Source organism: Balaenoptera physalus (genome assembly GCF_965194825.1).
Source record: "Balaenoptera physalus genome assembly, chromosome: 7".
NCBI classification, from domain to species: domain Eukaryota; kingdom Metazoa; phylum Chordata; class Mammalia; order Artiodactyla; family Balaenopteridae; genus Balaenoptera; species Balaenoptera physalus.
In genome coordinates, this window is record NC_138886.1 from 19,182,633 (window position 1) to 19,196,481 (window position 13,849).

Below are 13,849 nucleotides of genomic sequence, written 5' to 3' on the forward strand. Positions count from 1 at the left end.
CTCCAGGAGAAGCTCCCCGTTTGGGAGAGGTCACGGTGTCCGAGGTGGGCTGGGATGCCCTCAAACTCCACTGGACGGCTCCGGAAGGAGCCTACGAGCAGTTTCTCATTCAGGTGCAGGAAACTGACACAGACGAGGCAGCCCAAAACCTCACTGTCCCGGGAGGACTGAGGTCCGTGGACCTGCCTGGGCTCAAGGCAGCCACTCACTATAGCGTCACCATCCGCGGGGTGACTCGGGACTTCAGCACAACCCCTCTCTCTGTTGAAGTCTTGACAGGTATTCTAGACAACTTCATTAATTTGTTTCCTCCCACTGTCTCTGCTCAGGAGGGATCAACGCTCTTCCCTGCTCTAAACTGGGTTCAGCCCCTACCCCAGTGGCGAATACCGGTGAATCATCCCTGCTTCCTTACAAAGGTCCCGTCCCTCATTTGGCCAAGCCCTAGTCCTAGCGTGGTAGCCAATTCCACGGAAAGTTCCACCTACTCCTCTTTTATATAAATTGAGGTGACTTTTCTTTTAAAGCAAGTTTCAGTCGTAATAGCTAAGAAGTTGGAAAGCGCACTCTGCGAGTGGGAAAATGAAAACGTTGATCTGAGCTCATTTTCAGAACGCATCAGAGGACTGCGCAGAGCACCATCTGTGTGTCCAGAATGGAAGCTGTGAACGATTCTGAGAACTATGTCTCATCTCCACAGGCTGACTAGGAAAGCCCTGGCTTTAGTGCCAACGGTTAGCGTGTCCTCAACACCTGCTGTAAATCACGCGTCTGTGATCAACGCTACCCAGACAACTCACCCCAACCTCAGCCAAAATGCCATCTCGCCTGAGTCCCAGCATGCAACTGCCTTTTTTAGTAACTCAGCAACTCTGTCTTCTTATGCAGAGGAGGTTCCAGATCTGGGGAACCTCACGGTGACTGAGGTTAGCTGGGATGCCCTCAGACTGGACTGGACCAGCCCAGATGGGATCTATGAGCAGTTTGTCATTGAGATCCAGGAGGCTGACCTGGCCCAAGAAGCTCGCAGTCTCACGGTTCCTGGCAGCCTGTGCTCCGCGGAAATCCCAGGCCTCAGGGCTGGTACCCGTTATACAATCACCCTGCGTGGCAAGGTCAGGGGCCGCAGCACTCAACCCCTTGCTGTGGAGGTCATCACAGGTATACGACCCTCCTCCCAGACCAGGGACCTGATTGTGTCAGCCAATTCATTGGAATAGAGAAAATTCCCCATGTATCAGGGCCCTCTCTCAAAGCCGTTGGCAGGCAGCATGAACACAAGCTCTAACTCCGGAGGGTGTGGGTTGGAATTCCACCTTTCTGGCCGAATATTCTTGGGTATCTCATTGTACACCTCTGAGTCTTCATTTCTCACCTTCAAATCAGAGATAATACTCCTACCTCAGAACACTGTCATGAGCAGTAAATGAGATAATGAACGAACGTACATAGCAAAGCACCCCTCCTGTAGTAAATTTTGAATGCCAAATAGCTAAATTTATCAGATAGCAACATATCATAATATAAATAGCATAAACAGTAGGGCTGTGACACAAGAATAAGGTCAGAACTTTCTAGAGAAATCTTATCATGAGTGGCCTCAGAGTCACTTACTGCCATACATCTGGTAGTCAGACCTCCACAGAATAACCTTTGAAATGATCTATCATCTTCTGCTCAAGTTAGCCAAGTCTCTCTCTCCTTAACACATCCTCAAGGCAGGGCTATTTCTAAGAAAGGAGAGTCATGTTTGACTTCAAAGTTTTTGATTCAGTTTGGAGAGGAAAAACAATTCATCTCAATTTGTCCCCTGAAGATGTGCAACTCCATCTGTTATAGAAAACTCTGTGCTGGTCATGCGGTTTCTAGAAACAACTTTAAAAAAGGCCATGGGAAAATGAGCCTGATTTGGGGGAGCAGGGTTTTTATGCTGGGCCCTAAGCCCATGCCCTTCTCTACACATCCTGTGTTTTGAAAATGCCGCCCAAATAACCTAATCAAATGAATTGCTGTCCTTGCTCATACATACCAAATAAACCTGGGCCTTGCTAGAAACTACACACAATTCCCCAAATAAGAAAAGTAATGTTGCAATACACCTCAACTGGCCAGATTATCAATGGCCTGTGTTTCCCAGAATATTGTCAAACCAAACAAGAGCAAAAGGGGCCTTTGAGACACGTGGGATCTGGGAGCAGGGTGCTAATGATCTGCATCTGTGGTTTGTAAACTTTCTGTTTTTAGCAGCAAATTCCTTTTGCACGTGAAATCTTACAAGGAACCCCACTATATGACAGATAAATGAACAGCTATTCTTGGTGAGCTGGGAAGGAAGAGAGGGCTGCCCGCACCCATGTCCCCAACCCAGTTCTTCCATAAAAGGACCAGTACTACAGTTTGAATACAGCCCCTCTAAAAGGTCAAGTTTGCCCAGACTCTCCTTGTGCACTGAATCCTGGAATATCTCATACTCTTTCTGGGGGAAGTCTTGCAGATATTTTCTTTTCTGACTTCAAATCCATGGCCACTTCAGCCTTAAAAAGAGAGGCTGGGAGATTGCACTTAACCCTGAGCAGCATTCCACTAAGTAGTGAGTGTTTCCATATCCGGAACCCAAACTTTCTAAATCAGCAATGACTACATTAAATTTCCTTCCTACCTGGTAGAAAAATGAATAGTGGGTCCTGCTCTGCACCATTTGCTGAGCAAAACAGAATCACTTTTAATGAAGAGTAGGCACAAACAGCCTTGTTTGTGATGCAGACATTCTTCAATCAGACACAAAGTGCTATCAGGAGAAGGGGGGAGGGAAAACGTGAAGCCAAGAATCCAGTACAGTACGGAAACTTTGATCTCTGAAAGATGAGAAAAGTCCAGAGATAAAACATCAGACTTGTCCAAACCTGATTCAGCACATGCTTTACACACCCAGCCAGACAGCCTGTGGCCAGCAATGAGATGATCTCTCCAAAGTCTAGTAATGGGACGAAGCAGGTAATCCTCTCCCACGTGACCAAGAAGTTCCAAGGAGAAACATCCAAACAGTGACACACAGCTCTGCATTCTCAGAGCCAACCAACTGAGGATAGAAAATACAGGGAAAAAAATTCCAGGAAGCTCCAAAAGGCAAAACTTGAATTTGCCATGTGCTGGTAACTACACACATAGCATTTACATTGCATTAGGCATTATAAGTAATCTAGAGATGATTTTTTTAAAGTATACAGGAGGGTGTGCATAGGTGATATGCAAATACTACACCATTTTATATGCATCCTCAGCTTGTTATCTATGGGGGTCCTGGAACCCATCCCCCAAGGGTACCAAGGAACAGCTGTGTATCTGCTAGGCTGCCACTTACCAGGTCCTCACTATGTATCAGGTGCGATGTCAGGTATAAGCTCAGAGGTTTATAAATATTATCATCCAATCATCACACGTTCCAATGAAATGGTACTGTCAGCTCCAATTGAAGATGCGGAGCACAAGTCTCAGAGATGACCTGGGTGACATGCCCAAGATTACGCAGCTAGCGAACACCGGTGTTGGAATTCTAACCAAGGCCCCTCTGCCTCCAGAGCCTGTACTTTTCACCAACTCCTACTTCTCTTACCCTGGCCCACAATCCCACATTTTCCATGGGCCTTGAGGGTGCTAGTCATGCATGACCCTCAGAGACCTCCCAGCAGTGGGCTGTCAGGGGTCGTGACGGCACTGCCACCTCAAGGATGAACAATGTAGATGTTCCCCTTTCTGACCATCTTCAACTCCTGAAGAAAGCTGTGGCCAGATTACCACAGTTCAAACAGGAAATTCCCCGAGACCAAGAATGACCACACACACAAACACAAGAAAATCTCTTGCCCCTTTCTTTCTTCCCTAGAGCTGGGCTGTGGGACGTTTGCTTTCTCCGTTTTCCGTTTGCAGAACTGACAAATTCCTCTCTGTCCTTCTTCAGCGGAGCTCCCCAAGCTGGGACACTTAGTCGTGACCGAGGCTGGCTGGGATGGCCTCAAACTCAACTGGACCACAGCTGACCAGGCCTTTGAGCACTTTGTCATTCAGGTGCAGGAGGCCAACAGGGTGGAGGCGGCTCAGAACCTCACGGCGCCCGGCAGCCTGCGGGCTGTGGACGTCCAGGGCCTCAAGGCCGCCACCCCTTATACAGTCACCATCTACGGGGTGATCCGGGGCTATAGGACACCAGTGCTCTCTGCTGAGGCCTCCACAGGTACCTTCCTCTCCCTGTCCATGATGCTTTCTCTCCAAGAGGCGTGTGGGGAGCCAGCTTCTGTCCATATTTAAATCCTTTCCATGTGCCCATCGGCTACTGAACTTGCACGCTCACACACCTCCCTAGGGGCTGTGCCTTGGTCCAGATGCCTTTGACATCTCAAGAATGAACGTGCAGAAATTACCTTTTCTGACCTCTAGCCTCTAGCCTCTCCCAGACCTTACCTATCCAATCCTATAACTACATCTCTTCTAAAGGATGGCTTTCCATTTCACAAGACAGCCTGATGGTCTTAACTCTTTTCTCCAGTGCTTGGATATAACTAAAAGCAGATCCTTCCGACGTGTGAGTTCTGGTGGAGCACAGATTATTTACCTTAGAGAGTCTTTTTGCTAGTTGCAAATGGTGCTTTACTATCCCAGATCCCTCAAGGGTATGGGCATGCGGTTCTTGCATTTCAAAATGTTTTAATTTAAATGTTTCTTTAAAATGCACTGAGTATAATAAGGGAAACTGAATTACCCTCCTCCTCCGGGCAATTCTCTCAGATAGTCACTGTTAGAACATCAAATTAGCAAATAGCTAGACCAAAAAAGAAAAAAAACAAAAAATCACACAATTATGACTGGAGACAGTACCAAAGAACAAGCCATTCATTAGCAGAAGTACACACAGCAGCATTTGAAGCAAAGAATGTCCCGGGCTATGAATGTCAAAGATCTGATGCCCTTTTTGTTCTTTTAGTCGAGAGTTGCTCCCTGGACTGTTGGCCTTTGAATGGCACACTCTCAGCCCGGACCCAGGAGGGTGCATTATAGTTTACCCATCACTCTGCTCCAGTGACAGGGCATTCAGTGTTTCCCTGCAGCCTGCTCAAGAGCCCAGCCCTCCCCAGCACTGCTTTCCATGTTTCATCTTCCCATGTGCCTCCATTGGTTTGAAGTTGAGCAGAGGCTGTCAGGTTTGGTTTTGCATATGCCTGCCCCATTTTCCTATGATTATTGCAACTAAACTTTTCTGCAAACCTGTGTGTCCTAGTGGATTCTAGCAAAAACGTAGCTCTGCATTTTAGCCTCAATCATTTCAGTAACTCTCGCTGAGATAAACACACAGCACAGACAAATGCTGCATGAATGGTGACCCTGAAATGCCTAAAAATTGCAGCTGAGGCTGCCCTGGATGGACTCAGGGCTCTTTTATCTAACATCCATAAACAATCCCTTCTCAGAAGGCAAAGAAATCACCCACCACTTTTGATCTTTCCTGCAGATCTTGCGGTTTGGGTGTTCTTAGTATTTTTATATGTTTTTTTTTTTTCTTTATAATGATAGCAACATTCTTGCTCCTGACAAGTCGGTCTGTGGGGAAGGAGGGCCATAATTCCATCTGACCTGCGTTTCACCAGATCTCTTGGGATGGGAAGTCTTTCTCCTGCCTTGCTAGAGAGACAATACTAGCTTTTCAAATCTTGCTTCTGCCTGCCCTCTGCATGTTTTATTCCTGTTGCTCGGAAAACCACTGGTAGGATCATCTCTGAGAAAAAAATGTTACTTCTTGGCCGAACAGGGTTGCCTGACGGCCTTGTCCTGGCTCAGCTCTCTTGGTTGGCTATGCAGTACTAGCTTTCTTGGCCCATGTAGAAGCGGTTAAGAAAAGACAAGCTATTTTAACAGAATATGAGAACAGCTGGCCCTTGTCAGACGTATGATGAAAATACCAAGAATTACACTGAACAATTGCCAATTCCCTTTGAGTCACAAAATCAGAAGCCTCAAGGTACCACCTTGGGAGGGTAATGGCATCAGAATTATTTAGTCGTCATCTGAACAGATGGGAGCTCCCTCAAAGCAAAGGATGTCTGCTGGCTGGAGCCAAGTACTCGTGGTCTCCTGAGTGCAATTTAAGAGACTAGAAGCCGCCAGCACTCGTATCTTTTGACCGATGGCCAGCATCCCTGAGGTGTGGCTCCCAGAAGCATCTGGGTTTCGACAGAACAGGTCCTGCTGCCGTCACTGGGCATGTCTCCTCACACACGCCAGATCTTGGCCAGGCCCTGATCTTGTGTGGCAGCTCCAGAGCGGGGAAATCTAATTGCCATACCTTCCTTTTTGTATTTTTCTTTTAATAAATCCCCTTTTTCTCTCCCATTGGCACTGATTGGTAACATCGCTTCATGTCACCCTAAGCCTGAACTGTCGGACCTTTCTAGCTATGGTTCTGTTAACAACTGCAGTCTTAAAACCCAAACGCAATGATTAACTCAGATTTATTTGTTTCTTCTCTCCTACCCCTCCTTTTTCAGCCGGAGAACCTGAAATCGGAAACTTAAATGTTTCCGACATCACTCCTGAGGGCTTCAATCTCTCCTGGACAGCTACCGATGGGGCCTTCAAGACCTTTACCATTGAAATTATTGATTCCAATAGGTTCCTAGAAACGATGGAATATAACATCTCTGGTGCTGAACGAACTGCTCACATCTCAGGGCTCCGCCCTAATAATCGTTTTATTGTCTACCTCTCTGGACTCACTCCCAGCAATCGGATCAAAACCATCAGTACCACGGCCACCACAGGTACATGCACGTTCGCCCGCTCCTAACACCCTCTCTCCAGAATCTTTTTTGCAGGGCAAAGCCACTCCTTCCTGCCCATTGAAGCACAGGCCACAGGGCACTAACTGTTCCGTGACACTAGGCTGGAGCGCTATTTAACATAACTCTCTTCCAGCAGCAGCCCAGATGGTGACTTTCCTAATTTATCCCTGACCAGGACATTTGCAGCATAAAATGTAGTTTGGTCCAGAATGCCAAGTTGAATCTGGAGAAAAGAATTCTCCTCATCAGTAGCCAAAAAGCCATGATGAGAGCTGTCCTTGACTTGGAAAGACATCTATATTGGTCAGAGAGGTCTTAAAAATTATATTGTGTGTTATCCAACTGTCTTTGTCTTCCTAGTGCCTTTGACTTCCTAATACCCAAATATTCCAATGATTTAATGAAACTGAATTGGGCAAGTGATGAGAAAGAGCAAAGATTATTCATCACATGAGTGCACGAGGAAGTCATGCCATTCAGACCACTCCAATTCCAATGCCACCTCTAGGAGAAAAGACCAGAACATGCTGGCTTGCTTCCAGAACAGTGAATGGTAGATGGCAAAAATAAAAGTAGAGTAGAGTAGAGTTTAAATAAGGAACTTGGTCAACAAAAGAGTGAACTGCTTTCACTAAATCCACGGTATCTGTGACATACACGCTATGGGAAATGCTTTCTGGAATGCAGCAAATGAGAATTCTATGTGAACTCAGAAAGGAGAGCCTTGTCCATTCAAAATAGCATTCTTAGCACATTTTGGACAATGCCTTCTCTTGAGAGGTAAAGTTAGACATCACACACTGAAATTTAAAGTTATTTGTGGAGTAAGCACAGGAGAGTCTTTTCTTCTTGATCACAAAAAGGGGTCCCATATTCTAGAGGAATTCAAGAAAAGGGTTAACATTGTAGTATCAAAAGCATCTATCATTTAAGTCACTCACAGTTGAGGGAGAGTCTGTCCTCATAACACTACAAAGTGTTATCAGCGTGGACCACAGGAAAAGCAGTGAGCCAGCAATACCTAGTCCTCATCCCAGCCAGATGAAAGTATACCAAAACCTAGGGAAATTAGTCAAACACATATATTTCTTCCTCATGGCTCAAGTTGGTTTTCAAAAGAGGGCAAGTGTCTTTACCAGACGGTAAAGGCTAAAACTTTATGGATTTAGTCTTACATGTTTTTATTTTGACCCTCTAATAGTGTTTTTTTTTGTTTTTTTGCTTTTTGTTTTTTGGTTTTTTTGGCTGCGTTGGGTCTTCATTGCTGCGTGCGGGCTTTCTCTACTTGCGGCGAGCGGGGACTACTCTTCGATGCAGTGCATGGGCTTTTCATTGCGGTGGCTTCTCTTGTTGAGGAGCACGGGCTCTAGGCATGCAGGCTTCAGTAGTTGTGGCACACGGTGTGGCATGTGGAATCTTCCCGGACCAGAGCTTGAACCCTTGTCCCCTGCATTGGCAGGCGGATTCTTAATCACTGCGCCACCAGGGAAGTCCCTCTAATAGTGTTTTGAATTGACACACTTTTGTATTTTTTTCTTCTTGCTTTAGTAGCTGAACCTCTCCTTAGCTGCCTCACTGTCTCAAATGTGACCTCGGGCAGTGTGTCCATCTCCTGGAAAGCTCAGGAGTCTGCCTTTGATAGCTTTCTTATAGAAGTTAGGAATTCTGACCACCTCCAGGAAATGGTGGTACGTTCTGTGCCTGTGGCGTCTCGCAGCTTTGTCATCGCCAACCTCAAAGCTTCTTCTGATTACACTGTCCACCTTCACGGGCTGATTGGCAGGCAGTGTGCTCAGACCCTGATGGTGCAAGCAACCACAGGTATTTCCTACGATGGGTTCTTCACTCTCCCTTGAACTTCCCCTGAAGAGCCTTCCAAAAAAATCAACCTCTACCCATGTTTCACCCTCCTGGTTCCTCCAGATCCTTCTCAAATTTGAGAGAGACATCCAAATCAGAGCTTTAAAACTTCAAAAAGAAAAATTCTCACCCCAAATTAAGGAACTTCTGTGTCAACCTCTTTTTTCTAAATACCCACTCACATCTGGAGTTGCTCTGTTTGTTTGTATAGAGTTAACCTGATGTGCTTTGGTTGAATTTCCAAACCATCCTTTCATCTGATTTTGAATAATCTTTTCCAGTTCCCATTATTGTCTGCCTGTGGTCTTTCTAATCAAAGTTTGCCCATGTCTTATTCAAAGGGGTGTGTGCATGCCATTGTTGTTTCCTCGGTCAGAACGATCTACATTCTCTTTCGCTCCACCAAGATTTTAAAAGTAGTGTCACTAGCATGCAGAGAAAAAGACTCCAAAGCACACCCCAAGTCCCACATGAGAGGACCCAGTGGTCTCATCTTGTTCTTGAGACTTTTATTTGTCTGCATTCCCTACAGACTGCTCTTTTTTGACATTTACTCTATCAAGCATGTTTTGTCATTCACTAACATCTGTCACAAAGTGTCAGAGTCTTCCTTTCATCTATCATCTTGTTCAAATCTTGGTGCATGTGGTGAGCATTCAGAGTATTAAGTTTTTGAAAATGTCTGTCTTTCCTGGAAGCAGACAACATGTCAAGAAATTGTTTCAAAGGGTTAGAAGTGGTAAAAGAAAAACATCCCTAGCTTGCATGCAACACTGACTGGACCCTAACTACCGTTCTCTGAGTTTTCTTCTTGCATCTCGCTTTTCAGCTTGGTTGCATCCTTTGGGAGACAGCTAGAGGTTAAGGTGACCTTGAAAACCCAGGTCTTCTTATTGGGTTTTGGCACTGCCAGTCTCTGTCTGGTAGCATGAAAAGAGTCCTAACGTGCGTCCTTAATTCGGGAGAGTCCTTCCACAGCAAAATATAAGGAAAAAGCAGACAGAGTCCCATTTGAAGGATTTCACTTTTTCTGTGGTTGAGGTAATTTGCCAATGCTGTACCTGAAAATTATAGCATCATTAGCTTCTCAAACTAATTGCTAAGGAGGAAATCCCATGCCATTACTTACGGCTATCCTCTGCTTCTGAGCCAGATTCATTTGTCCTTAGAGACTTTAGGGCATTGAGTTATGCTGTGCAGTTGTCCAGTTAAAGTTTATCCAGATGAGCTCCTTCTTTCCTCCAAATACTGGAGCTGCAGCAAAACAACACCCGAGTCCTTGGAAGAAAGAGTCTGCTTCTTCCCAACCCTAAATCCTGATCCTGGTATCTCAGTCCTCCAGGACTGTTGCCTCTCTCTAAAATACAGTCTGAGTTGAACTTATTTTAATGTTAGTATTATTTGATAAACGTGCATTTAGGTGGCCAGACCATACACATCCCAGTTGAAATTAGCAGTATAGGCCCCCTACATTAAAAATGAGTTGTTCTCATCACTGATTATCTAGATTTTAAGGGACAAGAGGAACTTAACCTCAGTGGAACCATCCATCTTTCCAAATTATCCAATAAGTGAATTTCATAATCAGAAAATGCAAAGTCTAACTTCAAGTTTTCCTTTAACTTCTACATATACCGGGAATTTTTAAATAGAGGATATTTTCACCTTTATAGTGTTTAGAGTGAGATGTAGATTTTCCTATGGTGCATACATTTGGGTTTTTGACTACTACAAAGAATTTCTCTTCTGTGGATATTAACCTTTAATTTCTACAATCCAAATAGATCATAGAAGACTAAATCGGGAAACTCCAAAGTAGCATTTTCTAAGGCATGCTCAGTGGCACACCAGCAACTTGACATGTTCAGAGAATATTCCTCAGAAAAGGTATCCATTGATAAGTTTACGAAGTGCTGGGCTAAACAAAATTAAGTAGGTTTCTTTACAGAACCAGCATTCTGAGGCCTTTAAAATGCTAGTATGCTTCGTGAATCTCTAGGGTGAGATATAATATTCAATATAATGTGAAGCTATCTTTTCTTGGAACATCTTACAGAGCTAGTGTCCCATCACAAACCTTAGAAAATGTACTCTTAATACATCTTTACAATACTTCATCTACTGCGATAATGGCTTCTTCACTTTTCTTCATACATGACCAGCAAGTGGTCACGTCTCTACTTAAAAAAAAAAATGCAAGTCCACACCTGCAGAGAAAGCAATATATTTTCTAACATTATAACCAGCGCAGGTGTGGACACAGCCTAATACGCTACCTTTCTGCAAATATTTGGAGGGATTGATACTTTCAGATTCTATGGCTACATTCTGTAGAAGTCCTCTGCTTCCTCTCATAATGTGTCTCTCATTCTCTCTGCCCATGTTCCTTTCCCTCAGAGCCAGAGCCACTGTTGGGCAGGCTAATCCTTAGCAATATTACCCCTGACAGCTTCAACGTGTCATGGACCACTCAAGCCGGGCCTTTTGCAAAGATTGTTATCAGTGTTAGGATTTCTCCCTCGCTGCACGAGCCCCAGCAGTTCACAGTCTCAGGAGACGCACAGCATGCTCACATCACAGGCTTGGTGGAGAGCACTGGCTATGACGTTAGTGTGGCAGGGACCACCTGGGCTGGGGACCCCACCAGACCCCTCACTGCTTTTGTCGTGACAGGTACTCATTCAAAGGTTCTCGCTTGTCTCTTCAGAATTCTAAAATGGGGAAAAGAAAGAAAGAGGATAGGCATTCTAAAGGGAAATTCAACCCCAAATATAGTCTTCATTCCATATGTAAACTTCTACATGAAAAGAAAGCAAATACTCTTGCAAAGAGAGACCTTTCACGGCCACTTAAAGGAAGTGGAGCCAGTAGACTCAACAGTTGTGTAAAACTGCCAAGGAATTCTGTGCCCAGTTTTACAGGCTGTCTGATTCACGGTTTGGAGACTCTGGCTGAAGAGTGAGTTCTAAGTTAGAAATGGCCCAAGGCAGGATTTTGTCCATAAGTCATGCTAGGTAAAGCAGCCCATGAACTACCTGCCCCGGAAATAATAATTTATCTTTTTCTTCTAAAAAAGTTACTTCTCAAGATTGACATCTACAACAGATTCATGAAGGTTCAATCTAAGATAGCAAATAGATCTCAATTTTAATTAAACCTTAACCATTCATTAAACTCGACTTCTTACTTCTCTTTGAATTACAAAAACAAATGGTTTTCTATTTCCTTTCCTGAAATTATCCTAAATCAATGGCAAAGGCTGCAAATGGTGTCAATTTACCAAATCTCTAGCCTGAAAAGCCTCAGAAAATATTTAGAAGTCTCTTGCTTTCCACTAATGATAATTTTTAGGAGACCAACTTTGCTGGCTGATTTTCACTTTAAACCAGGCCTCTCTTGAGGTCTGAATTGCTATAAATTGCTATTTATCTACATTAGTAAAATACATTAATAAGTTCAATTACATATTTAACTAGAGGCGGCATGGTTTCCTAGAAGAGTGGGGATCTTGAGATCAGGCTATGTGGTTTCTAATCCTCTCCCACATCTTTTTAGCTACATAACCTTGGCCAGTTCTTAACTTCTCTGAACCCCACTCCTTTATGTAGGAAGAGAAAATATTCACAGGCACCTCCGGCAGCCTTTTCTCAAGGATTAAATGGACGTGGTGCAGTTTAACTGCCCGGCATCCCGGAGGCATTTTACAGTTGCTGGGTCCTTTCCTCTATCTCCCAACGATATGAGGAAAGTAGTGTTCTTAAAAATAAGCAACAGAAAAAAAAAAATGAAAAGAAAAGAAAGAAAGAAAAAAAAAAAGCAACAGCCTAGATAGAAACAAGAGACCTCTGCAATCATGACTTTCCTATTATTTTCAAGAGAACACTACATGTTTTCATGTAAGATCAGAGAGTAGTTAATGTTTTCTGTCCAGTTAGCTAATGTGAATTCAATTTTCAGTCTTCAGATGCAGAACAAGTAATTCCTCAGTGGGGTGAGGCGAGGAGTAGCCATGACTAAGAACTTCAGTGCCCAGAAGGGGAAGCATGGCCGGCCACGGATCCCATCAGGCCCTTATTTACAGCCTCTTGCAGGACCTCCCATAGAACAGAGAGAAGAAAGGGAGGCTGGTCTTGGGAATCCTAGATCCAGTTACAGCATTGTCTCAGCTAATCCTTGATGTGAAAAGACTCCGCATTTTAAAAGAAGCATATTTTAAAAAGAGAAAAGAAAAAAAAAAAAAAACTGAACATAAGGGACTATAAATAACAAGCCCTTGATGGACTAATTAGCCTGAACACCCTCCTTTTCATCAGAAGTCTCTGCTTTGATGGCATGGAAGTGCAAGGAGGCCAGTTATCAGAGAAGGCGCCACTTATCTAAACAAAGCTCTGCAACAGAATTTGAAACCCTTGCCTTGCAGACAAAGAGGCCTGTTTGCACAGTGTATGTGATTTCATCTTTGTCTTTGATAGAGTTATGATTTGGGGGAGATCCTTATTTGGTTAAAAAAAAAAAAAAAGCTTCAAGACAAACACCAAGTGGTTCAAAATAAGTACAGGAAATCCAAGCCACAGCAAAATTTAAATCTCTGCTTAGGGGGTTAGGGCATTCATTCACTCGTTCTTTCAGTCACCAAACATCTCTTTTTAAACATTTTTCTTTACATTCCATGATTAGACTCTGGGCATTAGTGTAAGGTCATTTATCTCTTTGAATGCTTCCATTTAGCTTCAGTGAAAAAGCAGGCTCTAACCTAGATGGCGGCTAAAGCAGCCTTGGCCATGGAATTCCCATCCCCATGCCCACTTTGATGAAAAATAAACACATTCACCATGACTGTGTTTTGTTTTACTAGAGGGGAGCCACTGGACCTTCTCCACTAATGCTGCTTAGGCCTCAGGTCTTGCCAGCACCCATGGGCTTGACTAATTATTAGACTTTGGCTTAGGGTGTGGAAAGAACATTGAACCCGGAGTCAGATGATCTGGGTTGGATCCCAGCTCAGCCGCCTAGTGGATATGTGACCTTGGATAAATCACTGACCTTTCTACTTCCTTTGCTGCCATGGGGGAGAAGAGGGGGTAGTAATATCTACTTACAGTGTCATTGTGAGGACTCAATAGGATGATGGATGTGAAGCCTTGTCAATTGGGAAGTAC

The 13,849-nt window shown here is 44.2% G+C and overlaps 1 protein-coding gene across 5 annotated transcripts in view; it reads left to right on the top strand.

Moving 5' to 3' along the window:
• TNC (tenascin C) overlaps positions 1–13,849 on the top strand; it is a 91,388-nt gene that overhangs the window by 50,039 nt on the left and 27,500 nt on the right. For 3 of the 5 annotated variants that reach the window (XM_082470392.1, XM_082470394.1, XM_082470393.1), the window contains exons 12-15: positions 7–279; positions 889–1,161; positions 3,959–4,231; positions 6,537–6,809. The exons of 1 other annotated variant lie outside the window; for it this stretch is intronic. In XM_082470392.1, coding sequence (XP_082326518.1) covers positions 7–279; positions 889–1,161; positions 3,959–4,231; positions 6,537–6,809 — 1,092 coding nt within the window. The remainder of the gene's footprint in view (positions 1–6; positions 280–888; positions 1,162–3,958; positions 4,232–6,536; positions 6,810–13,849) is intronic. One more of the 5 variants, XM_082470395.1, reaches the window with a different exon arrangement.